General features: G+C 49.8%; 9 protein-coding genes across 10 annotated transcripts; 5 read left to right on the top strand and 4 right to left on the bottom strand.

Moving 5' to 3' along the window:
• Nucleotides 1–266: 266 nt before the first annotated feature.
• Nucleotides 267–1,120, bottom strand: LOC117588749 (signal peptidase complex subunit 2). The gene is made up of 2 exons (XM_034280227.1): nucleotides 960–1,120; nucleotides 267–820 (listed from the first exon to the last, which is right to left on the bottom strand). Exons 1-2 carry the CDS (start codon nucleotides 996–998, stop codon nucleotides 287–289), a joined length of 573 nt encoding a protein of 190 aa, XP_034136118.1. The 5' UTR covers nucleotides 999–1,120; the 3' UTR covers nucleotides 267–286.
• Nucleotides 1,121–1,371: 251 nt separating this feature from the next.
• LOC117588747 (ubiquitin-like modifier-activating enzyme 5) lies at nucleotides 1,372–2,821 on the bottom strand. Its single transcript, XM_034280225.1, has 2 exons — nucleotides 2,441–2,821; nucleotides 1,372–2,371 (listed from the first exon to the last, which is right to left on the bottom strand). Exons 1-2 carry the CDS (start codon nucleotides 2,698–2,700, stop codon nucleotides 1,450–1,452), a joined length of 1,182 nt encoding a protein of 393 aa, XP_034136116.1. The 5' UTR covers nucleotides 2,701–2,821; the 3' UTR covers nucleotides 1,372–1,449.
• Nucleotides 2,822–3,317: 496 nt separating this feature from the next.
• LOC117588746 (fatty acid hydroxylase domain-containing protein 2) lies at nucleotides 3,318–6,560 on the top strand. The gene is made up of 6 exons (XM_034280224.1): nucleotides 3,318–3,727; nucleotides 3,812–3,981; nucleotides 4,470–4,543; nucleotides 5,247–5,422; nucleotides 5,516–5,970; nucleotides 6,022–6,560. Exons 1-6 carry the CDS (start codon nucleotides 3,512–3,514, stop codon nucleotides 6,170–6,172), a joined length of 1,242 nt encoding a protein of 413 aa, XP_034136115.1. The 5' UTR covers nucleotides 3,318–3,511; the 3' UTR covers nucleotides 6,173–6,560.
• A 254-nt stretch (nucleotides 6,561–6,814) lies between these two features.
• On the bottom strand, nucleotides 6,815–10,647 carry LOC117588748 (glutathione S-transferase theta-3). Its single transcript, XM_034280226.1, has 4 exons — nucleotides 10,261–10,647; nucleotides 7,337–7,623; nucleotides 7,133–7,268; nucleotides 6,815–7,063 (listed from the first exon to the last, which is right to left on the bottom strand). Exons 1-4 carry the CDS (start codon nucleotides 10,376–10,378, stop codon nucleotides 6,894–6,896), a joined length of 711 nt encoding a protein of 236 aa, XP_034136117.1. The 5' UTR covers nucleotides 10,379–10,647; the 3' UTR covers nucleotides 6,815–6,893.
• Nucleotides 10,648–12,460: 1,813 nt separating this feature from the next.
• Nucleotides 12,461–16,825, bottom strand: LOC117588319 (kinesin-like protein Nod). The gene is made up of 6 exons (XM_034279516.1): nucleotides 16,627–16,825; nucleotides 15,772–16,507; nucleotides 15,519–15,706; nucleotides 13,793–13,992; nucleotides 12,965–13,708; nucleotides 12,461–12,901 (listed from the first exon to the last, which is right to left on the bottom strand). Exons 1-6 carry the CDS (start codon nucleotides 16,738–16,740, stop codon nucleotides 12,796–12,798), a joined length of 2,088 nt encoding a protein of 695 aa, XP_034135407.1. The 5' UTR covers nucleotides 16,741–16,825; the 3' UTR covers nucleotides 12,461–12,795.
• On the top strand, nucleotides 14,113–15,740 carry LOC117588320. The gene is made up of 2 exons (XM_034279517.1): nucleotides 14,113–15,167; nucleotides 15,225–15,740. The coding sequence occupies exons 1-2, from the start codon at nucleotides 14,128–14,130 to the stop codon at nucleotides 15,502–15,504; spliced, it is 1,320 nt and encodes a 439-aa protein (XP_034135408.1). The 5' UTR covers nucleotides 14,113–14,127; the 3' UTR covers nucleotides 15,505–15,740.
• A 1,260-nt stretch (nucleotides 16,826–18,085) lies between the features above and the next one.
• Nucleotides 18,086–18,707, top strand: LOC117588711. The gene is made up of 2 exons (XM_034280160.1): nucleotides 18,086–18,321; nucleotides 18,387–18,707. Exons 1-2 carry the CDS (start codon nucleotides 18,160–18,162, stop codon nucleotides 18,705–18,707), a joined length of 483 nt encoding a protein of 160 aa, XP_034136051.1. The 5' UTR covers nucleotides 18,086–18,159.
• A 175-nt stretch (nucleotides 18,708–18,882) lies between these two features.
• On the top strand, nucleotides 18,883–20,003 carry LOC117588321 (nuclease-like). Its single transcript, XM_034279518.1, has 2 exons — nucleotides 18,883–19,126; nucleotides 19,192–20,003. Exons 1-2 carry the CDS (start codon nucleotides 18,965–18,967, stop codon nucleotides 19,993–19,995), a joined length of 966 nt encoding a protein of 321 aa, XP_034135409.1. The 5' UTR covers nucleotides 18,883–18,964; the 3' UTR covers nucleotides 19,996–20,003.
• A 432-nt stretch (nucleotides 20,004–20,435) lies between these two features.
• On the top strand, nucleotides 20,436–24,844 carry LOC117588318. 2 transcript variants are annotated; one of them, XM_034279514.1, is made up of 3 exons: nucleotides 20,436–20,578; nucleotides 21,530–23,783; nucleotides 23,842–24,844. In XM_034279514.1, exons 2-3 carry the CDS (start codon nucleotides 22,052–22,054, stop codon nucleotides 24,579–24,581), a joined length of 2,472 nt encoding a protein of 823 aa, XP_034135405.1. In that variant the 5' UTR covers nucleotides 20,436–20,578; nucleotides 21,530–22,051; the 3' UTR covers nucleotides 24,582–24,844. The 2 variants fall into 2 exon arrangements, with proteins under 2 accessions (XP_034135405.1, XP_034135406.1); XM_034279515.1 differs by lacking the exon at nucleotides 20,436–20,578 and adding an exon at nucleotides 21,181–21,279.

The raw sequence follows: 24,844 nt of genomic DNA, 5'->3' as shown, positions 1-24,844 counted from the left end.
CTTGCGCCAGGCCCCACAAACACACACACACACACACACACACACACAAAAAACTACACGCACAAACAATTTTAAGTTACAATTTAATGAGAGAAGGGGAAACCGAAGTTACACAGCAGCAAAACACAAGAAGTGACAAAAAAAAAACACTCGAAAAAAACAACTTCCAACACAAAATTGAGGCGCACATTGCCAAGTCCTCGATGGTTGTTGGCTGTTGCATGATGATAGGGAAAGGATACGCTCCGGGTGAACTTTTGCTGGTGTTTTGTTATACCGACTCTTGCTATTTGTCCTTCTTTTCCGCGGACAGTGAGTTGTACAGGCGATTGACTTCATTGGCCACCAGATTGTCCAATATGATGCCATTGGTGTCGATGTAGGCCGCACAGGATTTGGCGCTGTGCAGCTCACGCTGCACACCCTTGGCGTCGCGCACGCTCAGCGTGAGCAGATACTTGTCATCGTACTTCTTCATGTCGGAGCTTGCCTCCCAGGTGCGCTCCTTTTCCTTGTGAACGGCCACCGCAAAGGTGCCCTTCTCGCGGAAGCTCGTGTGAAGCGTCAGTACGCCCATGAGGGCAAAGTAGGCCAGAACGCTGAACATCAGTACGGGACGGGATTGGGGGAACGGGTGGGTGTAGTCCCAGGCATGGGCCATAATGGCCACGCCAACGGCCAAAGCGCACAGTGCCAGGCGAGTGTTGACCAACCCGAATTGCTCCTTCAAATGGGGACGATCGCCCAGCAGGCAGGTCTTGACGGCATCATCCAGTGCATGCTTCACGGCGGAGCCATCCCACTTGTTCACCTTCACCAGCTGCAAACAGGAGTTCGAGTCATATTTAATCTTAAGACAACACCAAAACATGACGTGTACAAAAACACAAAAATTCGTTTGGCCAGCGGCTAGCCAAGCCGGCAGTCGGCTCTTACGCTCGTTTTGTGTCATTATTTACCTCCTCGCCGGGCTGGGTCTTGTCCTCCTTTTTGGTCATTGCAGGCGATTCTGATGTGTGGTTAGCGCTTTGCGGAAACGTACAAATTTAATCGAAATTAGCGACAAAACAGAGCTTTTCCCAAGCGTTTTGTTCTTTTTTTTTCTTCTTTCTTTTGACAACGCGACAAACAAACAGTGTGACCGACTTAATATACTGCCTGAATACTAAAAAATATACCGAAGATATACCAAACTGCTTATTCGGTGAAGCAAGGTGTGCTACGTAGAGAGGGATACGAAATCCAACGAACAAACCCATTTTAAACATTTACGATGGTTTAAAAACATTTCTTTATAAACTAATGACCATTTACATAAATTTTTCATCTATTTTCAACATTCAAATACAAATACAAAAAAAAAGCGTGGAATTTCGTACAAAAATAATTGTGTAAAATTTGCTTTCTATATAAATTAAGAGAGTATGGAGAGCGGAATTGTTTGTTTGTTTACATCGACTTCATTTGCGCCATTAAGTCTTCCAGCGAGGTGTCATCCACGGGCGCTGGTGTCGCCACCGAGCTAGTTTTTTCCGGTGCCTCATAGGCCAGACGCAGACCCTGGCCCCCAGCGGTGCTGGTGGTCTGCTCCGGCTCAGTGGGAGCGTCTTCAGCCACCAATTCAATGCCCCAATCGTTGCTGGCGTGCAGCGGTTCATCGTCGGCGGATGGCTCTTCCTTGATCACCACGGGCTTGGGCCTAGCCTGGAACTCCTGCTGTCGCAGCAGACAATGCCTGTCGTCGCACTGGGGATTCGGTTTGAGCGTCATCTTCGGAAAGAAATCGTTCAAAGCATTGTAGCCGAGATAGTCGGAGACTTCGCCGAAGTTCAGCAAATACTTGAGAGCATTCTGCACGAGGAAGCCCGCTGTGATGCCCATGGTGGTGGGCAGGGAGGCGGCACAGACACCCTCCCGCTTCAGTGTCTTCTCGTCAATGTTCTCGGCCACCACCAGAGGTGGGGCGCAGGCGAAACAGGCCGTATCGCCGGGCCGTAGAAACTGTATGTGCCCGGAGACGGCGTTCTCCGAGACGCCCGACTCGAACCAATTGAGGCACTTCTCGTTGCATGCCGCATTGATGGTCATTCGTGCCTCAAAGTTGTCCACACAACTGAGGACCAGATCGACGGGCTGGCCGGCCACAGTGCCGCCGCCGGTGATTGTGTTGAGGAAATGGTCAAAGTTCTCAATGGTCGTAATGTTGTAGTTGTGCGTCTCGATGCGCACATCCGGATTGATGAAGGTCAGGGTACGGGCGGCAGCCTCCACTTTGGAGAGGCCTGCCTGGTCGGGCGTAAAGAACAAACGATTCATGTTGGCCAGCTCCACCTTGTCGTAGTCGAACAGGATTAGCTTGCCAATGCCGCAACTAAATGGAGAAATCAAAAGACAAAGAGAATGTCAAACATAGTCCATATTCCGATTTCAACTTGCTTACCGCGTCAGCATGTCAGCTGTGACGCTGCCCACACCGCCCACGCCCACAATGGCCACTGTTTTGTCGCGTATGCGCTCGTAGTTCTTCACAATGTTCATGCGCTGCAGGGCCATCAGGCGGCTGTAGGGATTGGAGTCCACCACCTCCGCGGACATGTGTTCGATGCGATCGCGGCTCTGACGGATGACGGCCCGCTGCTCCTCCACCTCTGTCTTTAGCTCGGCAATGATGGCCTGCAGTTCATCGATGGCGTTGCTCATGGTCAGGTCTGTGGTCGGTCAGATGGCAGATGAAAACAAATCCGGCCTGGCTGGGATAATTCTTATCAGATTTCTATCTGTTGCTCACTTTCGCCTGCCTGTCGTCGTGTCACCATTATCGACTTATCGATAAACTAAGGCAATATACCGAAATATACCTCGAGATGAACAAAATATACTGCAAATATACCGAGGGAAATCATATTCCTCAATTGTGATAGTCCATTTTATATTACCAGCTTGTTGGCGCTCTCAGCCCTGAACTTATAATTTTAGCCGATTGATGAATCAATTGTCCACAATATTATCTAGATCTTCCTTTTAATGGATTTTTTACGAAATGTAGCGAGAGTGGGAATGGAACGGTATTTTTCGCTAGTATTCGGTCCCATTGCAAGCAGCTGAACGCGTAAGTGTGTCTATGTGAGTATCTGTGTGTGGGTGTGAGCTTTCGGTCGAAGCGATAAATTCAAACGAAACGATTTTTCGCGGCAATTGCACTAGACGGGACTGAATGCGTATTTTGCTGCAGAGTTCACAGGAAATGCAATGCTCTCCGTTTGTTTAATGCGGCAACCCTAGAGAACGCACGCACAGGAATAAACGCACACACAAACACACACGCACACATACATTGATGTGAGAAATTCCAGTGAAATCGAAAAATCGAAATCCTTTAAATGTCAAGGGCAACAAATAAACATCAGGGGTCATAACAAACGGAACGAACGAGAAGAAAAGGAAACGAAACGAACCGAAGAAGAGCAACAAATAAGTAAATAAATTTGAAAGATTAAGCAGCGGCAGCAGAATGTCCCATCCGGCTCATGGAAGGCCGCCCAACAATGCCTCCGCCCAAGCCACATCCCACTCATCCTCGTCGTCGTCCTCGACGTCCTCATCGCCCGTGTCACTGACAGTGCCGCCGGCAGGCACAACCGGCGCCTCATCCGCTGGGGGATCATATGGAGCTGCGAAAGACAAGGATAAAGTTGGTCTACCTCCCGTTTACCTAACCCTGAATGATGTAAGCCACCGCACATCCCACGTCCTGCCCCCTAACAGTTTCCCCCCCTCTCTCTCTTCCTCTTTCCCGACGGCTCTCCACTAGCATGCCAGCAAGCTGGAGCAGATGCACTCATCCTCTGGTACCGGTTCCGGCTCCAGCACCTGGGATGAGCACCGCACCGCCGATGTCTGGCTCTCGTCACTGCACAGCGTCATCTTTATCATTACGTGCGCCCTGGCCGTGTTTATACTCTTTCGCAACGTTCTCACCTGGTCAGTTGTTATTGTTGCTGTCTCTGCAATTGCTCTCTCTTTCTCTCTCTCTCTCGGTAGATCGTAATCAGCTGTTCTTGTTTTGACGCCGCTCTCTCTCTGAGCATTTTCGTGTGTTTGAGTGTGCGTGTGTGTGTGTCACTCACTCTCCCTCTATCTCAGTGAGAATGAATCCAACTGAGAGTGAGAGCTTTGAGCTGCGCTTCCGCACATTCTGGCCACGATCCCCCCATTCCATTGTCATTGCCATTGCCATTCCCGTTCCCATTCCAATATTCAGTTGCGTTTGCGACGTTGCCCCACGAAGACCAGAACCAAAACCCAATTGGGGGCCCCGACGCACACACACACACACACACACACTCCTGGAGAGAGAAAGAGAAATCAGATCAAACAAACAAATATTAAGCAAAAGGAGATCTTTTGCTCTTGTTGTTTGCCCCAATCATGGAGGAGAAATTTGTTGAAGTTTCTTATTTGTACGCCAGGCATTTGCAGAGCTTTTGGGGCGCCTCCGGTGACTTTTGGCAATCGCAGTGGGACAAGTTCATCGATTCGTTTGGTAAGTGTGATCGCAAAAAGAAACCGTACTTTGTACACACCCTCTCTGTGGTTCACTCTCTTTGTGCTCGCTTGAGTAACAGAGCGAGAGAGAGAGAGGGAGAGAGAGAGAGATTGTGCAAGCAGTTCATTGTTTTGTTTACTAATTCGCTTGCAAACACACGTACACAAACACACACATATGCACTGCTTGCATTTCACACCCAGAAAGAGAATGAGACAGAGAGAATGAGAGTAAGCGTTCAGTGGACAAGTGCTGCCAATTACGCAAAAATGAATTGTTTAGGTCACCCGCCCTATGATACAAATTGAAATTTGCACACATTTCATTCGTATAAAATTTGACGAAAAGGAAATTGCGTGCATGAAAACTGCGCAATGTTTTTCTCGCATATTATTTGCTTATCTGAATAGGTACTCCACGAGAACGAACCTTTACACCCCACCCTAAAGCAAACAATTAGTGAGTTATATGTAGGCTGTCAAAATGCACTTAGTCTTCTAATTCTTAGTTCAAACACAAATAGTAGGTAACTAAATGATTTTAACCTCCCCCTCATTATCAGTTTGAACTTTTAGCTAATCAGAATTGCATAAAGTGCGCTTGCTCGCTCACGCTCACGCTCTCTCTGTCTCTGTCTCTGTCTCATTCGCTGCTTTTTGAAGGAGTCGTTTTATTGGTTGCATTTTTACCTACTTTTTAGGCGATGAGCCCATGGTACTCTGGGTCTTTGGCACCACTATATTCACGATGATCGTTTACTGGACCGTTGGCACAATCTACACATTCATGGACCTCACGAACCGGCCGGCCTGTCTGCGCAAATACAAGATCCAGCCGGGCACCAATGAGCCCGTCGAGACGCGTCGCCTGCTAAAGGTCTCTCCACACACAATTAACAATCAATTTTGAATTTGAAATTGAATTTGAATTTGATGTTCTCTCTGTCTCTTTCTATTCTCTGTTGGTTAGGTCATTTGGTGTGTGATTTTTAATCAAATATTTGTGGGCATACCACTGGCCTATGGCAGCTATCGGCTGATGGAGATCCGTGGCCTGAGCGACATACGGGACCTGCCTACGTTCCACTGGGTATGCTTCGAGCTGACCGTCTGCATACTGATGGAGGAGCTGGGATTCTACTACTCGCACCGCCTGCTGCACCACAAGTTCATCTACAAGTATATCCACAAGCAGCATCATGAGTGGACGGCCCCCATATCGGTGACGGCCATCTATTGCCATCCCATCGAGCATATTTTCAGCAACCTGTTGCCACCCTTTTTGGGTGTATTTCTTATGGGCAGCCATGTGGCCACCGCCTGGCTGTGGTTCGCCCTCGCCATTCTGTCCACCCTCAATGCCCATTCTGGCTACCACTTGCCCTTCTTCCCCAGCCCAGAGGCTCACGACTTTCACCATCTCAAGTGAGTTTTCTACTCCATTTTGGACAAATTATTGATTTCTTTTTCTTTAAGATTCAGCAACTGCTTTGGCGTGCTGGGAGTGCTCGATCGCCTGCATGGCACTGACTCGCTGTTCCGTGCCACCAAGTCCTACGCTCGCCACATTATGATGCTCAGCTTCAAGCCGCCACGCGACGCCTTTCCCGATTCCACCATGAAGTGAATGGGCTGGCTGGGAGCCCCCACACACACACACAGGCACGCGCCTCTGCAACAGCATTCCTTTACACAAAAACAAAAACAAAACAGGAAAATCTCTGTGTATACAAATCTCATTGTGATATAAGCAGGCCAGAACCGATCCCTGATCCAGCTCCTATATATATTTTGTACACGAACGCCGCACGCATGCCGCACACAGCGCCAATTCATGATATATCATATAACGATCTAGATCCCTCGTCCAGCCTTAGCAGCACCTGCACCAGCGCCAGCGCCAGCGCCAGCACTCGCTCGTCCAACGAGGGCGACAGACAACCAGCCCCACCCCAATACCGACCCATAACTATGTTAATCGAAATATAAATACTCGTATGAGACCTAAATGTAAATGCAACTTGTTGATAATGTTATAGCAGGGGAACGTCAGCGATACTCGCTACAGTACAGCTAGGCAAGGCTTGAAAAGGAAGCCAGCTGGAAGAGGAAATCCCACAGTCATCTGTTGTTTTGGTTAAACAATTGTAAGCGTACTTTATGTATGGATAATTAAGATATTTAACAACTAAAAACTATATAGTAGATCATAGATATATGCAGGAAGAGGGATAGGCAAGGGAGTGATCGATCAGAAGATAAGAAAAAAAAAGAGAATTAATAATTAATAATCGTTAAAACTAATCAAGTTTTGTGGTGGTTTTGGATCCTGGGGCGGCTGGCTCTCTTTACTGCTTCAGGGCCTGGGCCACGCCCTGATTGCTACTGCCGCTCTGCTTCAGCTTGGCCTCGAACTCCCCGTGAACGTCCTTGTAGTAGGGCCCCAGCTCGTCGCGCACAGCCTCGTACCAGCGCGCCAACTTGTTGCGATTCTGGAAGGCATTGAAGCCAATAGACTCTGTGGATGGATACAAATTGCGGGCATAAGATTGGGATGCCCTTAACGCTCTTAGGGTACGCTACTCACTGGGCTGATCGATCTCACAGATGGCACTGAGATCGGCAAACGAGATGTTGTCACCCATCATGAATTTGCGCGAGTTGAGGAAGAGCTGCTCGAAATCATTGAGCGTGTGCTCCAGCTGCTTGCCAGCGACATTCACCTGTGGAGAGAGGGATTGGTTGCAATGGATTGGTTTGGGATAGCAGGAGGAGTGGCAGGAGTACTTACCGCATTCTCCATTGGACGCGTCTTCTGCAGATACGGCACCAGCCACTTCTGCTGGAAGTAGTCCGTGCAGGCCACATCCATGTTCGTTTGCTGCCAGGCCAAGTACTCGTCGATGCGGCTGCGTCCGAGCTGTCTCCGCGGATACCAGTGCTCCGGCACGAGCTTCTCCCGCGCCAAATGCCGAAAGATGGCCACATTCTCCGACAGCTGGTAGCCATGGTCGGTGATCGCTGGCAGCTTACGGAATCGGTTCACCTTGTCCCGAAATTCACCCGTCAAGTGTTCGCCTGCGAATAACCCGAACAAAAAACGAGAGCAGCGATAAGTGCCATCGCCTGATTCACAGGGCAACAGGTGATTCCCGAAAAAGTGCCACACAGCAACACATCATCCGATACGGAAGGAGTACAGTCCCAAGCCGAAGATAAGAAATCGAAGATTGCTCGCAAAAAGAGGGTGTGTCCAAAGTCATTGTCAATGTCAATATGTGTGGTGGCTGCCTGCCCTCAAGGTTATGAGAACATATCGGCACTTGATAAATGTAAAGAAGGGCATGAACAGCTCGTGGCATTTGTAGGGCCTCGCCTCCCACTCGAAATGCAACGGAACGGAGCGGAGCGGAGCGGTAGGGAGATAATAATTACGATGATGGTAGTAGGGAAGTCTATAATTAAACAGCCGCAGCGTAATCGAAATCGAAATCTATATAAACAAATTGAGTAAGCTGGCGGATTGGCGCATGTGCATGACTCCCATCGTGATTGGGGCATGGGGAGGTGTGCAAAAACAAATGAAATTAAGTGAAAATTTCATGAAAATTAATTGATTAGTCAGACGACAGTCTGGACAAGGGACCGGGACCGGGACCGGGACTATGACTGGGACTGGGTTGGGGCAACAACTAACTAACTAAACAGTTTGTGATTCTGCGACATCATTTTTAATGATTAGATTTGAAACAGCAGCGCGGCAATTTTTCAATTCTATAATTGGCTGCCATTTGGCAAATGAAAGCACAAATTATGGCCCCTATCTGAATGGGATTGTGTGTTTGATTAAAAGAGAAAACAACTGTATGTATGTATATGGTCGGTATAGCAAATCCCGTGAGCGGTGCATGATTGATCGATTGACGGGTTTCATTTTGTGGCGTGTAAACGGGTTAGCCGTTGACCCTTGTCACTCTATGCAAGTCAAAGAAATACTTGAGAAATATCACTTAACAGTGTCCTACACATCTGTAGATGTATGTCTCTTAAAACTTAACTAGCAACTGCATTTCCAAAGATTAGATTCCGCTTTGAATTCCTTTTGGCGTGGGGGGCATACATAGATCGAGTGTTCATACGATGATACGCAGATATGGAATATTGCCGTTGTAGCCACCCCAAGTAAAAACAAATGTTTACCTTCACGGATCGTATCGTATAGGCTTTGGATCGGAGTCTTTAACCTCCACAAGGTTGTCGGTTGCATTGACTCTGATTTTTCTAAGCTTTTGCCGCAGCGGTCTACGGCTGCGCTGCACGCTCCAAGTCGAGTTGCGGCTGCTCTACTGGAACTGGAGGGAGGGCAAAGTCCAACTGGTCTCAGCCAGCACTCGTCTAGGCTTGAGCCTCTGCTGCAGTCGCTGTCACAGTGTCTCTCTGCTGCAGTCGCCGTCGCTGCTTCAGTTGCTGTCTCTGAGCAAAATAAAAGCTCCGATGATCGAATGAAGGCAGGCAGGCAGGCAGGCGATTAGCATACAGAGAAGAGCCAGAGAGTTGGATGTTGGTGCTCAGATCTTGGATCTCAGACACGGATATAGCTTGAAGGCTTCAAGGAAGGTGTGCGTCGAGTGCATGCAGGGGGAAATAGCCAACTTGACAAGAGATCGTAATTATATATGTACACACACATATACAAATACTCGTACACGATGTGGTGATGTGATATGTATAAAATATAGTATACAACTTGTTAATGGCTTGACTGAGCCTCTGACTGCATCCTCCTCGCATTAATTCTATAGTTTATGGCGGTATAGGTGGGGGGCGTGGTCTCGTTAAGCGTGTTAAAGCAGCGTTCGTCGAACGCAAGAGTTTCGTATGTAGTTGCTGTAACCTTGACCAAGTCCACAGACAACACAACACAACATAACACAAAGAGATGTGCAGTAGGTGCTGCTGCCTGCCTGCCCTCAAGCCACAAACCGCTTTTGTTGTGGCCCAAAAAAAGTGCTAAGCAGAGCCACGCGCGCGCAGAGTGCAAGCCAAAAAAAAAAAAAAACAAACGTTAAATTTATCGGAGAAAAGTTTTTGCAAGCAGGTGAGAGATCTAACACAGATGGTGGGCATGGGCCATTAAGTGGTCATTAGATTGCCGTGAATTTTCCTTTGAGAGATGGATTGTGGCTCGCCTAATCGCTTCCACAAAGAAAACACGTTCTAGTCTCGGTTCTAATGGCCAGTTAGTTCATATCCTCACGTACACACTTATCGGGCGACACAAAATAACGATCAATATATGCATCTAGTAAATGTACTTATGTAGGTGCAAATTCCTGTGACTAATTGAATTAAATTCTCGATTTATTATTCATTTTGTTGCTGTTAAGAGCACGGATTGCAGTGGTGGGGTTGGGGGAAGATTTGTCCCTTTGTTTGGGCTTGCGTTTGGGTTTGAATATTACTCAATCTCTGTGGCATTGCAAATGGGCTTTCGCTTTCCCCTTCAAAAACCTTTGAGTGGCTGACTTGACCAGTGGAATTTTTAACGAGCGGAAAATTTGTTGAAAATTCCCCCGAATCAACGAAAGGGACAGCAACATAAGTGCATAGAAATGTGCGTGACTGTGTGTGTGTGTGTGTGTGTGTGTGTGTGTGTGTGGGTCGACCTTTGGGCCCTATGTGTGTGACTGTGTGTGCTGCTGGGCACGTACTCACCTTTGAGCATCGATATGGGTATCGCCTCGAACGGTATCTTGGAGGCCTCCAGGAATATGTAGAGTGCCCGACTGGATTGGTTCAGGAAATCAAAGTAGAATTTCAATGGTTGCGCCATTTTTGCTGGATCGTGTGTGTTAGTTCCGTCTACTCTGCGTTTGCCTTTTGTTTCTCTTTCAGCTCCTTTTTTGTTTTTGCGGTTCTTTAACGGGCTTTCGGAGCACGGGTTAACGGTTAATCCACATCGGCTGTTTCCAATTTCCAATCAAAACAAAATCCGCATTCGAACCGAAACTGAATTTGAATTGAAATCAAATAGTTTAATGCATAGACTTTGACTAGTTTTAGTTGCTCTGCTCCGCTGGAGTGCTGCTTCTAGACAGAGCTCAAAACCGCTGCGGCTGCGACATTTTAAACGCACGACGTTGGCGTCGCCTTTGGGCAGCGCGTCGCCGTTCGGCAACAACAACCAACCAGTTGCCGCTGCGCACAGGCAGCAGATGCCGAAATAAGTGTGTGTGTGTGATGCGTTGCGTTGGCTGGGTGTTGGTGCTTTCGGGGGGGTTGTTGGTGTGTGCAGTGTATGTAAAAAAAGCCGGTCGTCGCTTGCTTGTTTTGCCAAGGTACAAGGTACATTTTGTAAAAATGGTGAGCACTTGCCCCAGAGCGCCCTCAGGACGGGTTTCCATTCATTTTGCTTCTAAGCGTCCACACACGCACTAGCATACACACAGATAGAAAAAACAGAGAAGAGGCAATGTCCTAACAACGGGGCTGTCTCACCCCATCTATTCAATATACCATGTGGTTTGCTTTGATTATTGCATTTTTTTTCTAACATCTTGTTTTGATCATATAAATGTCAGGTATATTAGAGAGAAGGTACGGAGGCGTGAGCGCACGAGCACTTAATGGTATTTAGCAGAATCGCTCAAACGCCCCACCTGACCTTATATTTATGTGCCCTGGCGCTGCTACTGTCTCTGCCTCTGACGCTGCCTGGCTTGTTTTTGCGGCGCATTTTATGCGGCGCTGAGATTTTGTTGTTGCGTACGAAGCGTGCACTCTAACCGGCTCGAAGAGACCCCGGCTTGTGGTTAGCAATAAAAGAGGGTGTGGCTCGTTGGGGAATTATGATTATTTTCTTGTAGCATAATTTACTGCAAAACTGTCCTGCTCTCCTATTGCGCCGTAAGGGAAATGCTGGTAGCAAAAGATAAATGATCGATGAACTGCAATGGCAGTAATATTCTATTCTGAAACTGGAAGGGTATTTAATTGTCGCCTTCCCTGCTTTCGTTGTATCTTGTCTTGTTTGTTTTGCTCGCACAAAGAAGCGTTTTTTCTTGTTTCTGTTTTGCTGGTTTCTTTTGCTTTCCTCTTTGGTTGGCGGCGGCGGCCGCAGCGACTGTTACTGTGACTGCGGCAGCGGCTCAATAGATACACTTTGTACTCCACTTGTAGCGCCTGTCCCGCGCACCCACCGACGCTGTTGTTCGGGCGTTATCTTTAAGCGATTTCCAATCAGAAAATTCAACTTAGATTCTTTTCTGCTCTCCGAACTCTTCTCTTCGCTCGGCTCACCTCCTTGTCCTTATCTTGTTTACCGAAAAAACAAGAGCCGCTATATCGGTCAGCGGCTGCGGCTGCGACGGTGACTGCGGCTTCGACTTTGGGTTGAAAAATGAGCAGAGGGCAAGCCGATAGAGGTTTGTCCTGGCCTGGCCGTACAATACATATCTCTAACATGCACTTTCTGTCACCCCAGCCCTCCCTCTGGCAACGTGCAAGGTGGCAAAACAACTTGCGCAAACACATACTCACTTACACAGACACACACCATAGCCAAAAGCTGCAGAGAGTGAGAGTGCAAGCGAGATAGGACTAACTTTTGGGTAGAAACTAGGGATGGAAGCGATCGTGCGATCTTGCTGAAGTCACGCACGCACGCAGATGGAGGCCCCATTTTCTGATGATTTGATTTAAGTTGTATAATCTATTTTGGATTTAGGTTGAAAGAAGGCACTGCCAAGAGCCTCACACAAAATGTGCTATCTATGAGGTCACCACCAGCTCGCTGGGTAGGGCCCGTGTGACAATCTCTTTCGTTCTAGTCCTACACAAAAGTATGACGTATGCATTATAGACTCCACTATCAATTTCGGTAATTTAAATAATTAGTAATGATTCATTTTGTGCGTTGTTTTTGGTCAATTATCTTATTTTGTTTTCGGTTTGTATGCCTATGAGGAGGGTCGGTGGTACAAAGGGTTGCAAATCTTATGCTAGTTTACATCAAATATTACAGAGCCACTTAACATCGTAAGCCGAGTTAAAAAAAAGTTTAAGTTTAAATTATAATTAATTTTCATTGGGTGAGTGTAAACTGTTCCCTCCGAGGACTATTTTCTCTCTGCGCTTACCGTATGCAAAAAAAAAAAAGGCAAAAAAAAAACCCTTACATTTTAACGCACAGCAGCGACAGGATTATTACACATAGAGATGGCGAATTCTTAGGTTAGCTTAGCTTTTCTTCTACGGATCCAAACCGTTGGCCCCACACACGCGCTCCCACTTCACGAGCCCCCAAATGGGTAGTTCCTGGACCTGGCTGAGGCTCTGAAAGCCACCCAGTCGACCTCTGAAAAGAGACAAGACAAGATAAGTGGTTGAAAACGTTTTTATGTTCCGTTATTTCACTTACCGCTGCAGCGCCAGGGAGAAGGCGGTCTTGGGGCCAATGCCGGGCAGCTTCTGCAGTTCGCGTACATCTGCCGAGTTGAGTAGATTCAGGAAAGTGTCCTTTTGATTGTTCATCCAGCGTTTAGCGGCTGCCTTTGAGCGTTTGCGACTGGCACCAACGCTGCCCGAGTCCTGAGAGGCCAACAATTGGTTGGCTGTGACGGCGTGGCTCTCCAATTTAACAGCCAGCCTCATGCTGCGTCGCAGCCCGTTTTGATTCTGCTGCTGCTGCTGTTGCTGCTCCGTGGAGGACTGCTGTCTGTTGGAGTTGAAAATAAGGCGGGCGGAGCGTCTGGCTCTGAGCACTGGCCTCTGACTAATATCGAGCGGCTGGATGCCGCTCATTTCCAGTGGTCCAGCCGCTGGCAGGACAATCGGACTGCAGGTATTGTCGAAGAGCAACTGCCGCTGCTGCAGCTTCTGCTGCTGTGAGTATGGCTCCTCTGCTATGCTCAGCAAAGAGGAATGGAAAAGAGGAATGGCCGGAGGAGGTTGTGGAGGACCCATTGTGCCATTGGAGTCCTGCTCCTGCTCCTGCTTCAGCGTGACATTGCTGCCCGATAATGGCTCCACCAATGTTGACTCTGTCTCCGAGTTAGAAAGGGACACAGCAGCCGAGCAGCCTTTCTCGACGAGACTGATTGCCGAGTGATTGCTGTCCGATGGCGCATCCATTGTCGTCTCCATCTGCAGTTCCTCGCGAGCACTACACAGAGAGAGAGAGAGAGAGAGAGAAAGAGAGAGTTGGTCAGAGAGTGGCCTGATGGGGGGTTTGGGCGCCGTTACCCACCGCTTTTTGGCCTTGGGCGTGAGACCCATCTCGGAGCGTGTGCGCTGCAGCTGCATCAGTGGCATGCTCTCCTTGGGCTTGGGCGGCATCAGGTAGAAGCTGTTCTGAGCATCGCGTTGCGTCGGTCTGCTTACCTTGACGGTCGTCGAGCTGGTAAACGGGCGACGGAGGGCGTGAGGCGTGCGGGCGGCAAGGGTTTGCTGTGAAACAAAAAATAAAGAAAACGAGGTGTAACATGAGCCAGTTGCATCGCTTGTGGTCGGAGCGCTGTGGTTTCTCCTCCGAGATTTATCCTATAAAAGTCGTTCGTGCGGCCGCCTGTGGCGCAGTTAAACATGGAGCCGCAGCAGAAGAAGATAACGACGGGGCAGGAGCAGGATCAGGAGCAGGAGCAGCAGCAGGAGCAGGAGGATGAACTACCCAATGAGTGCGTGAGTCAGTGCCTGCGGCAGCTGATCGGTGAGCTCTGGCCGGAGCAGCGCCTTCTCGGGGGCACAGAGCTCAGACGGCAGCTGGAGCGTGCCAGCGCCAAGGGTGACAACTATTTGGGCGTGGTGTGGCGCCTGCGTGTGCCACCCGACCGCAGTCTGGTGGTGAAGCTGCCGCCGCAGAACAGCGTACGGCGCAAGCAGTTCTTCGCCCGTCCGTGCTTTCTGCGCGAGTCGCAGGCCTACGAGGAGTTTCTGCCGCTCGTGGCGGCGCTGCAGGAGCGTTGGGGCGTGCCCGAGGAGGAACGCTTCCGGCAGCACGCACGCTGCTACCACACACGCCGGGACGAGCCCAACGAGTGCATTGTGCTGGAGGATCTGTGCCGCTCCGGCTTCCAGCTGCACGACCGCTTCAGTGACCTGCCCCTGCAGCATGCAGCAATGGTGATGCGCGCCTATGCCAAGCTGCATGCCGTCTCCCTGGCGGCCAAGCGCCAGTGGCCCGAGAAGCTGTTACCCTTCCGCCAGCTGGTGGACATCTTCGAGCAGCGTCGTGGCGACATAGCGCTGGCCACGTACTTTGAGAATCTCAAGGAGAGTGCGCTCAGCGCGCTGCTCTCGCCCGCTGACGATGCGTACGGCCTGCGGCTGAGGGCGTACTTTGCGCGGGGATCCTACTTTGACTTGCTGCTGCCCCTGATCAGCGGCTCCAATTGCGAACCGTTTGCCGTGGTCTGCCACGGCGACTGCTGGAACAACAACATCATGTACAGACTTTCGAGTCAGCTCGATCTGCGCCTGATCGACTGGCAGCTGATGCGCTACGCCTCTCCTGTGACGGATCTGGCCTACTTCCTCTTCACCTGCACCACGCGCGCCTTTCGACAGAAGCACCTGCAGGAGCTGCTCGACGAGTACCATCTGCAGTTGGGGCAACAGCTGACCAGGTGAGTGACCCTCAACCCTTAACGCTCCTCTCATGAGTGTTTGTTTTGCCCTCTCAGGCTGGGAGAGTGCGTGGAGCAGCTGCTGCCGCGGGAGGCCTTTGCGGCGCAGGTGCGCACCAAGGCCGCCGTGGGCCTGCTGCTGGCCATGATGGTGCTGCCAATTGTGACGATGCGGGGCCAGGATGTGCCTGATTTGCAGGCCATCAGCGAGCTGATCGAAGCGGGTGGCACCACCAACTTGCAGGGCGCCGGCTTCCTGGGCACCGGCAACGAGCAGCTCTACAAGCTGCGCATGCGCGAGGTAATCCTCGATTGTGTGGACAACGACTACATCTAGGCTGGCAGACTTACCCGCTGCTGCTGCTGCTGCTGCTGCTGCTGCAGCTGATGGTTGCGCGACATGATCATCTGTTGTGGATTGAGGCGCAGCCGCTTGGCGCTCTTGGCGAAGCGCAGCGTGGAAATGGTCTCGCTTAGGTCGCAGGCATGCGGGCTGATGCACGCGAGGAAGGTGAGGTATGACTGCGAGGTCAGCGACTCTACGAAATGAGAGATTAAAGTTTAAAAAATGAATGGCCGGCCCATTGGGGAATGGATCACTCACTCTGCAGGACCGTGGTGAGGACGCTGTCGCGGTAGGGGATCACTGTGTGGCCGGCCGCCATGGCCATTACCACCTTGTTGATGCTCAACAGGCCCATGTTAATGCTGACGCCCTCCTGGCGTGCGACGCCTTCGTGGCCGGTGCGCCGCACACCCTCGGAGCCGGCCAGATCGACAATGTTCATGCGGAATAGCTGGCCACCCTGTCGGCGCATATGGATGGTGACAATGGCGTGGGAGCGGGAGCTGTTCGCGTTCATATTGGTGCGCCGCACGTGGCGATTGTTATTGCCGAGCTGCAGCAGGCGCTGCAGATCCTCCTGGCTGGCCAGCGGCAGGCAGGTGCAACTGTTGCAGCGCGAGGCCAGCATTGGGTCCATGGGAGTGGCGCCCAGCAGATCGTAGGCCTTCTCGTTGTATATCTCGATGAAGGAGGCGGAGACCTGAATGCGCTCCAAGGTGTTCTCCTGCTTGGCGGCCACACGGTCCAGAATGTCGCGCAGGCAGCGCGGCAGCACGCCCAGATGCTCCTCACTGGTGGCCTGATTGTCGGCCGTCATGCCCATGGAGTAGCTCTTGCCGGTGCCCGTCTGCCCGTAGGCCATGACCGTGCACTCGAAGCCACAAAAGAGCTTGTCCACCAGCGGCATGATGAGCGCACCGTAGAGCTCCAGCTGGCTGACGGTGGAGCGGAAGGCGTAGTCAAAGTGGTAATCATTTTGGTCCACCACCAAGGACTGGGAATATGAGTAGGGTAACGGTTGATTTTAATAACTGCATTTCATCAATATGGCTTGCAAGTACAGTTGCAATTGCTGTGTCCAGTGGGAGTGGAAAAAGAGGGAAGTTCACTTACGTTGCCGGCCTGCGGCGAGAAGTGCACAATGCTGGGCTCCTGGCGACCAAGGAAGGAGCGAAATGGTGCTTCGCGAACGCCAACGCGCACAGCGCTCAGTTTGTCGCAATCCATTTGTTTTTTCTTTTTTATATTAATTTTTGGTGGCGTTTTTCTGAAGGCTACTTTTTTTTGTATTTCGATAGCCCAGTATGACCTTAGCAGTGTGACAGCGAAGTTATCGATACAATATACCGTCAGGATCTTGTAAATATACCAAAATATACCATTGCATTTTCATAATATATCGTAAATTTTAATATTTTATTTCAATCCTTGACTTTGCTATTCTAGTTAAAATATCCTGCAAAGCACATTCTATACATTAAATGTTCTCCCTTCAGGCGACATTTTTGGTATTCCGATAGCCGGATGCCCAGTGTGACCTCAGCTTTATCGACCGAAATATACTTACCTTCACATATTAAAATATATACTGTAAATATACCGAGGAAAAAAACGCTCATAACCCATTAAAGCCCCCTCTATTTAAATTGGTTGATAGCCTGGGTAAACGGTGGAATGGAATATAATACTGTTTGTAATTTCTCGTTGTAGCTACATATATTGTATCCTTTCTCTTTATATACCAATTAAGTCAACATTAGACAACACCTCTCACCATTCATAATACCCGTATGTGCATTTAAAACCCCTCTGGGCCGACAATGGGCTAACAGCCAGCTGGGACTTTCCGCTCTTCCGAAAGTTGGCAGAGCTGCGCACAAATTTTGAGGCGCAAAATATGAATTTACAATAAAAAGCGAATTTTCAAACGTGGCCTAGCTGTGTTTACCTCTTTTTGTGCTGCAAGTACGGCGTCTATGATAATCTGTATGTACTTTCAATCAATCATTTAGTCGAGCCGGCTGCGGGAAGTGGCAGGAGCAGCCATTAAGCAGCGAATTAAATACCCAATTGGAGCCCTTGTGGTCCCCGCCACCAATGACAAATTCGTTTTGCATTTTCGAAGCACAAATTTTAAAAAAATGCCCGCACCCCGCCCCCAACGTCCCGACGCCCTTGGCCGGAAGCCGCCGCAGCCGCCGCCCATTGTTGGATGCGTGCCAAAGTGGAGATTTGCGTGGGGCGCTGCTGTGGCATAATCTCTAACTAATTTAAGCACGCCAACGCCCGAACACTGGCGTTTCACCTGGCGTCAGCAGGACTCTTGGTGCTCCTCTTGATGGTTCAATAATGATGAACAAGCCCCTTTGTGTGTGTTGTGTTGGCATAAATACGTGCGAATTGAGTTGGTTTTTAATGCCACTTCGAAACAGCTCCCTGCCCTCCGCACCTAATGACTTTTTTGAGGTTACAGTAGGCTTTCTGCTTCACATTCAATTCCACATTCCTGACTGTAGAGCAAAACAACAAAAACTCACCTTATCGTACATTAGAAAAATTTCCCGTACACGGGAAATATTGCAACACACTCGTACATACATAAATATACCTAAATTATTATTAATTACACGAATCAAAATACGCACAATGTCAGATCCACAACGAAGCTTTGCCATGTGCGCCGTGTTTGGTGTGTCGGGCCTGTTCTGCGGCGCTTTTGTCCAGCACGAGGTGTCGCTGATGCATCTATTCGATGCAATAAAGCGGGATCCCTATGTGTACCTTCATCGGCACAGGTTTTATTCCATTGTAAGTTAGGGCCTTACCCCATTGTCTTACTCCATTGTCGGGATTGCTGGTAATCTCCCTCGCAGTTCTCCACCTTCAGCACAGATCACGAGGGCAGATTGTGGAATCGCGCACCCGGGCTGAAGGACAAGCTCTGCCAGGAGCTGGTCCCACGGCTGTACAACGCTCTACTGGGGAAGCCACTGGAAGTCGAAGAGAATGCCAGTTCGGTGGCGAATATGCTGGATCTCATCAAGTACGGACTGCCCAGCGCAGAGGGTTTGCTGGTGCACAGACATTGCATCATGTCGCAGAGCAAAGAGATGAGCAGCGCCAAGTGGATAATCGAGCATTTTCGCTGGACAGACGGGGCAGAGGAGTCNTTTGTGTGTGTTGTGTTGGCATAAATACGTGCGAATTGAGTTGGTTTTTAATGCCACTTCGAAACAGCTCCCTGCCCTCCGCACCTAATGACTTTTTTGAGGTTACAGTAGGCTTTCTGCTTCACATTCAATTCCACATTCCTGACTGTAGAGCAAAACAACAAAAACTCACCTTATCGTACATTAGAAAAATTTCCCGTACACGGGAAATATTGCAACACACTCGTACATACATAAATATACCTAAATTATTATTAATTACACGAATCAAAATACGCACAATGTCAGATCCACAACGAAGCTTTGCCATGTGCGCCGTGTTTGGTGTGTCGGGCCTGTTCTGCGGCGCTTTTGTCCAGCACGAGGTGTCGCTGATGCATCTATTCGATGCAATAAAGCGGGATCCCTATGTGTACCTTCATCGGCACAGGTTTTATTCCATTGTAAGTTAGGGCCTTACCCCATTGTCTTACTCCATTGTCGGGATTGCTGGTAATCTCCCTCGCAGTTCTCCACCTTCAGCACAGATCACGAGGGCAGATTGTGGAATCGCGCACCCGGGCTGAAGGACAAGCTCTGCCAGGAGCTGGTCCCACGGCTGTACAACGCTCTACTGGGGAAGCCACTGGAAGTCGAAGAGAATGCCAGTTCGGTGGCGAATATGCTGGATCTCATCAAGTACGGACTGCCCAGCGCAGAGGGTTTGCTGGTGCACAGACATTGCATCATGTCGCAGAGCAAAGAGATGAGCAGCGCCAAGTGGATAATCGAGCATTTTCGCTGGACAGACGGGGCAGAGGAGTCTGGCAATGGCAGTGACTTGCAACGCTACAAGGATGTGTTTCTACTGGGCAATGACGATGGCTCCGCGGCCATGGGCAAGGTGTTCAAGCGGCGCATCTGGCACGAGCTGGAGCACTATGTGACAGCAAAGACGCGGGAATGCGGTTCGGTTTACACCTACACCGGTCCCATCTACATGCCCATGGGCAATGGCAAAATGTGGTGGCTGGAGTGCAAGAAGTTGGACACCACAGCCACGCCCATTCCGACGCACTACTTCAAGGTGCTGATAATGGAGTCACAGCTGTTTGAGACTGAGACTGAAACTGAGGCGTACATCATTAAGAACGGTGGCAGAGGTGCTGGCAGCTTTCGCAATCATCGTCACCGCATCGAAGACATCGAACGCTACACAGGCCTCTCCTTCAGCAAGGATCTGCAGCCAGCTGTGCTCCACGATGAGAGCAATGGCACAATCCACATTGATTTCGCTGGCATAAATGATGTTCCAAGTTTAGCTGCAGGCTAATAAAGAAGCTTTAGACGACTTCTGGTTGCTGGTTTTACTCTTTCACAGTCTCATTATACACATACAAACAACAAAAGGTCTCTCTCATTCTACTGTCTCTGTCTGATCAAGGCTGCAGGCATGAAAGCTTTACGTGGTGTGCAAAGACAGAGAGAGAGAGAGAGAGAGAGAGAGAGAGAGTGTGAAATGTAATATACACTAACTGCTAGCCACGAACGCATCATGGTCCAGCCTCGTGGCTCGCCCCACCAGAGAGTTTAAGTCCAGCCTAATGTCTAGGTGCCGTTTCGCCATAACGGAGCAGGTGCAGCAGCAGAGCGAAGAGTGCAGAGCTGGGATGCTACCTGCCATGCGCAATGTTAATGTCGCTGCTACTGCTAACGACACTGTTAGCCCCGCTGTAAACGAAAGGGCGTATAAGTAATGTGAGTAACGGGAAACAAAACAGTTATTCGTGAACGAACATCGTTGTCGGCAGCGACACCGTGTGTCTGTTGGTTGTGTGTCGAAAACTGTTTTTGTTCTGTTTCTGGCGCGGCGTCAGTGTTTTCGGTTGTATTTTCACCTTGGAACTTTTCACAGAGTAAATTGATGAAATTTCCAACTAAATACACGCATTCATTAGCGCTGATATTAAAGCGTTTTTTTTTTGTTGTTGGCCAAATATGAATTGTACTTGTCCCATCCCTCGTGCCCCTCCCTCCAGTATAATTGGCAAATTATCAGGTGGTGCAAGTCAAGCCAATCAAGTGCCGACCACCCGACCACCCGACCACCCGCCCGAGCCGTCAGGGCCAGTGTCGCGGATCAAAAACAAACCCGAAACCGAAACCAAAACCAAAACCAAAACCAAAACCAAATCACTTAAAGACAAAACGGAATAAGAAAAGTGTAAAGACGAATATTGCTGCTGCCAGAGTGCCTTTTGTGTTCCAAATTCTTTTTCTTCGTTTTTGTTGCTGTGCGTGTGCGTGTGCGTGGGTGTGTGTGTGTGTGTGTGTGTGTGTTTGGCACCACTGTTGATGGAATTAACTGTGCTTAGCCGTTTGTCATATTGTGGGCGGGGAGGTCGACAGAGTGACGAAGGTGAAACCGAGAAGGCGCCAAGCCAAGCCAAGCCTCCCCCCACCATTGACCAAGAACGAATGTCAGCAGCAAAAAAGAATAACGAACAAAGCAGTTCAAGACAGGGGCAAGCAGTGTTATCAGCAGCATTAAGTAGATGGTCTCGGGTTGGTCCGTTGAGAGAACTCTGCTCAAAGCTAAGCTGCTAAAAAATAAAAGGTGGATTTGCTTTGAAGTGTGTGGAAGTCGATAGAGAGAGAGAGAGAGTGCCAGGACGAGCTTCATTTCCAAGCTGCATATCTTGAGGGGTTTTTGCCTGAAACTTGCTTTGTCAATTCATAATACATGTGTCCATGTCTGGTGTACCTCCTGTGTCCAACTATCTACACGTACTCTCGCAATCGCTGCCATTATGCAAATATTTATGTACCCGATATGCATATGTAAATTCATTCACATTTCATTTTAGTACAAACGAACCACAAAAAACCGAACCTGCAACGCTCACAGCTGACGTAGACGTATGGATGGTAAGGCACAAAAAATATAACGAACGATAAAAAGTTGCCCACAGGAAGAAAAAAAAAAAACACTGATTTGCATGAAGGCATGAGGCTGGTAGCACGTAGCACTCAAAGTGCAACGGCAACAGCAAGGAGTGGAGCAACTGCAACTGGGAAACTCACATGCGCCGCTGCCTGAGCATGATAATTCCTAAGGGATGTGCTTATGGTTAGGGCAGGAGTTGCACCTGCCATTTGTAGGGGGTTAGGGCTGAAGCGTGGCAGGAACTGAGGCACGTACTGAGGCAGAGACAGAGGCAGAGTCACACTCCCAAGGCTTAGATTAGGTCACAGTCTAATTCATAGATCACAGAATCACAGGCAGAGTCACAGTCTGCGGCATATAACGAGTCACTGGCTGCGCGTCCCCCGGCTTCCACATGAGCTAAGATTATGTGACACAGGCAGCAGCGGCCGCCGTTGCCACCATGGTCATCTCAAGCAACACAAGTAGTCATCATCCTCTGCCACTTTGCCTGCCAAATCCTCTACCACTTCGCCTCTCGCCACTTCGCCTCTCGCCACTTCGCTTCTCGCCGCTGCAACTCTTTAAATGCCTCTGTTTGGTCTCGCTGCTGCTGCCACTCGCTTGTGGTGACTGGCTAATGGATTGTGGCAACTGCCACTGCAAGTGGAACTCTGGCAAGAAGACTGCAGACTGTCGCAATTTGAGCCTCAGCGGTGTGCCCGAGTATCTCAGCTCGGAGGTGCAGGTGCTGGATCTCTCACAGAATCAAATACTCTCGCTGGAGGAGAACGCATTTCTGGCCACACAGCTGCAGAATCTGCACAAGCTGTTCATACGGAACAGCACACTGCAGCGGATTATACCGCAGAGTTTCAAGCAGCTGGAGATACTCATTGAGCTGGATTTGTCCAATAATTTTCTGCGCGAACTGCCGCCCAATGTCTTTGATTGCCTGACCAAGGTCCGGGCCCTGGTGCTCAATGGCAATCTGTTGCAGACGCTGCGCGGCGGCGTCTTTCACCATCTAAAGTATCTGCACAAGATCGAGCTGAAGCACAACCGGCTGGTGAGCATCGATGTGGAGGCGTTTCAGGGCGTGCCGCTGCTCTCGCAAATCTACTTGGATGGCAATCAGTTCCGCGTGCTGCATCGCGAGACTTTCCAAAGTCTGACCCGTCTGACGGCACTGTCGCTGGATCAGAATCCCTGGAATTGCACCTGCGATCTGCAGGAGTTTCGTGACTTTGTCCTCAAAATGAATCTCTATACTCCGCCCACGGCCTGCCGCTATCCGTTGGCGCTGCGCAGCATGCTGTGGATTGAGGATCAGCCGGAGGCATTCGCCTGCAAGCCCAAGATTGTCTATCCCTCACGCGGTGCCTCCATCAACACCTCCAAGGAGAACGTAACGCTCATTTGTCGCGTGCACGGCTCACCGAACACCGTCGTGGCCTGGGACTACAACAAGCAGCTGTACAAATCGGGCACCACGTCGCGTGTCCACATCGAGATGCTGCGCGAGGACACACGGAGGTCAACGAGGGATCCACAATTTGGTCGCGATGTCTTCACCTCCCGTCTGACCATTGTGGGTGCCGAGAAGAGCGACGAGGGCGTCTACACCTGCCTGGCGGAGAACGCCGGCGGCAAGGATGCCGTCCAAATGAGTCTCATCGTGCAGCCCACAGCGCAGCGGGACTTTCTGCTCAACAGCAATATCTTTGTCATCATTTGCTTGATGGTGTTGGGTCTGCTCAGCATTTCGGTGCTGCTCTCCATGGCCACGTACTGCATCTACAGGCGCTTCAAGCATCTCCAACTGCAGCCCACTCAGCTGCGCTTCTCCGCACAGCAGTTCTCTGCCAGCGATGCGGGTGAGGTTCTCTCGGGCATGAGTGGTGTCACCAATAGCATTGTGGTGGCCGGTGGCACCGAGATGCTGCTGAATACGTTTCACAATCAAAGACACAATCATAATCAAGCAGCGACAGATCGACGACAGCTGGAGGTTATACCTGCAGATGGTACAAAATTTGCCGACTTGATAACGAGCATTGACAGAGGTCGAAGTCCGCATGCCATTATGGGCTACCTGTGCAATCAGCACTCCACAGTGATGGCAGGAGGCGGTACCACAGGCAGCAGAGAGGCAGCTGAGGATCAGACGCTCAGTTTGGAGCGCAAGTTGAAAGGTAGGCCCCACTAACACGCACTCCCACCTATGATTATCATTGAAATTTTGTCAACTAGATAAGCTGCACGTCACATCGAGACTGATGCCAGTGGCGGCCGTGCGTGAGACTGCCATCATACGGCCGTGCGAGGATTACCAGCCGGATGTGCTGCCCACGAACAGCCCAACGGGTGGGCACACGGAGCACACGGAGCACACGGAGGATCAGCTGAGTCAACAATTAATGCTAATTGGTTTAGATTCGCGCAGCAAGTACAACATTAGTGTGCAAAAGTATTTGCAGGAGAAGTACGGCACTGCTGTCAGAAAGAACAATAATAACATCAGCGACAGAGACAGAGACAGAGACAGAGCCAGTGACAGGGAGCGTGACAGTGACAGCTGTCAGTTAACTGCAGCCGGAAGTCTACTACTTTACCCGCCAAAGGTGTCACAGGAAGAGCCAGAGGCACAGCCACAGCCACAATCCCAGTCCCAGTTGCTGCAAAGGCATACCCAGTCGCTGGCATTGCCAAGCAGCCAACGCCACCAACCCACCGATAGCCAGTGCCGTCAGCCATCACCACCGCCATACAGCAGAAGCAGAAGCAGAAGCAGAAGCAACACCACCCAGAACCCAACCACCACCAGCAATGCAACCAGCAATCAAAGTGCAACAACTGTGTCTCTCGGCGGCGTCGGCGGTGTCATGGATAATATGATAGCAGCAATTACAGTGACAACGTCCTCCTCCAACATGCAGCAAAAGTTAAGTCCCCAAGCAGCGACCAGTGCGTCCCGCCAGAGGATTCTCTGACAGCTACTGCGAGCGCAGTTTTGACCAGACGATCAGTAGCATCCAAGCCAAGGATTGTGGCATAATATATTCGAATTTTAAATAGTAGTTACTTAGAGACAAACATATAAAACGAGACACACACACACACACACACACACTTATACTTACGTATACCCCTTACATTGTATGCCTCTATAAACCAAACAATAAAGTGCAAAAATGAACTGAAACTAGCTGAAATTAAAGTGAATTAAAGCGAAAACCCTTTCGAAAAACCCAAA

This window comes from Drosophila guanche, unplaced genomic scaffold, assembly GCF_900245975.1.
Source record: "Drosophila guanche unplaced genomic scaffold, DGUA_6, whole genome shotgun sequence".
Lineage (NCBI taxonomy): Eukaryota > Metazoa > Arthropoda > Insecta > Diptera > Drosophilidae > Drosophila > Drosophila guanche.
Note: the sequence above shows the minus strand (reverse complement) of the source record. Positions and strands in the feature narration are given on the sequence as shown.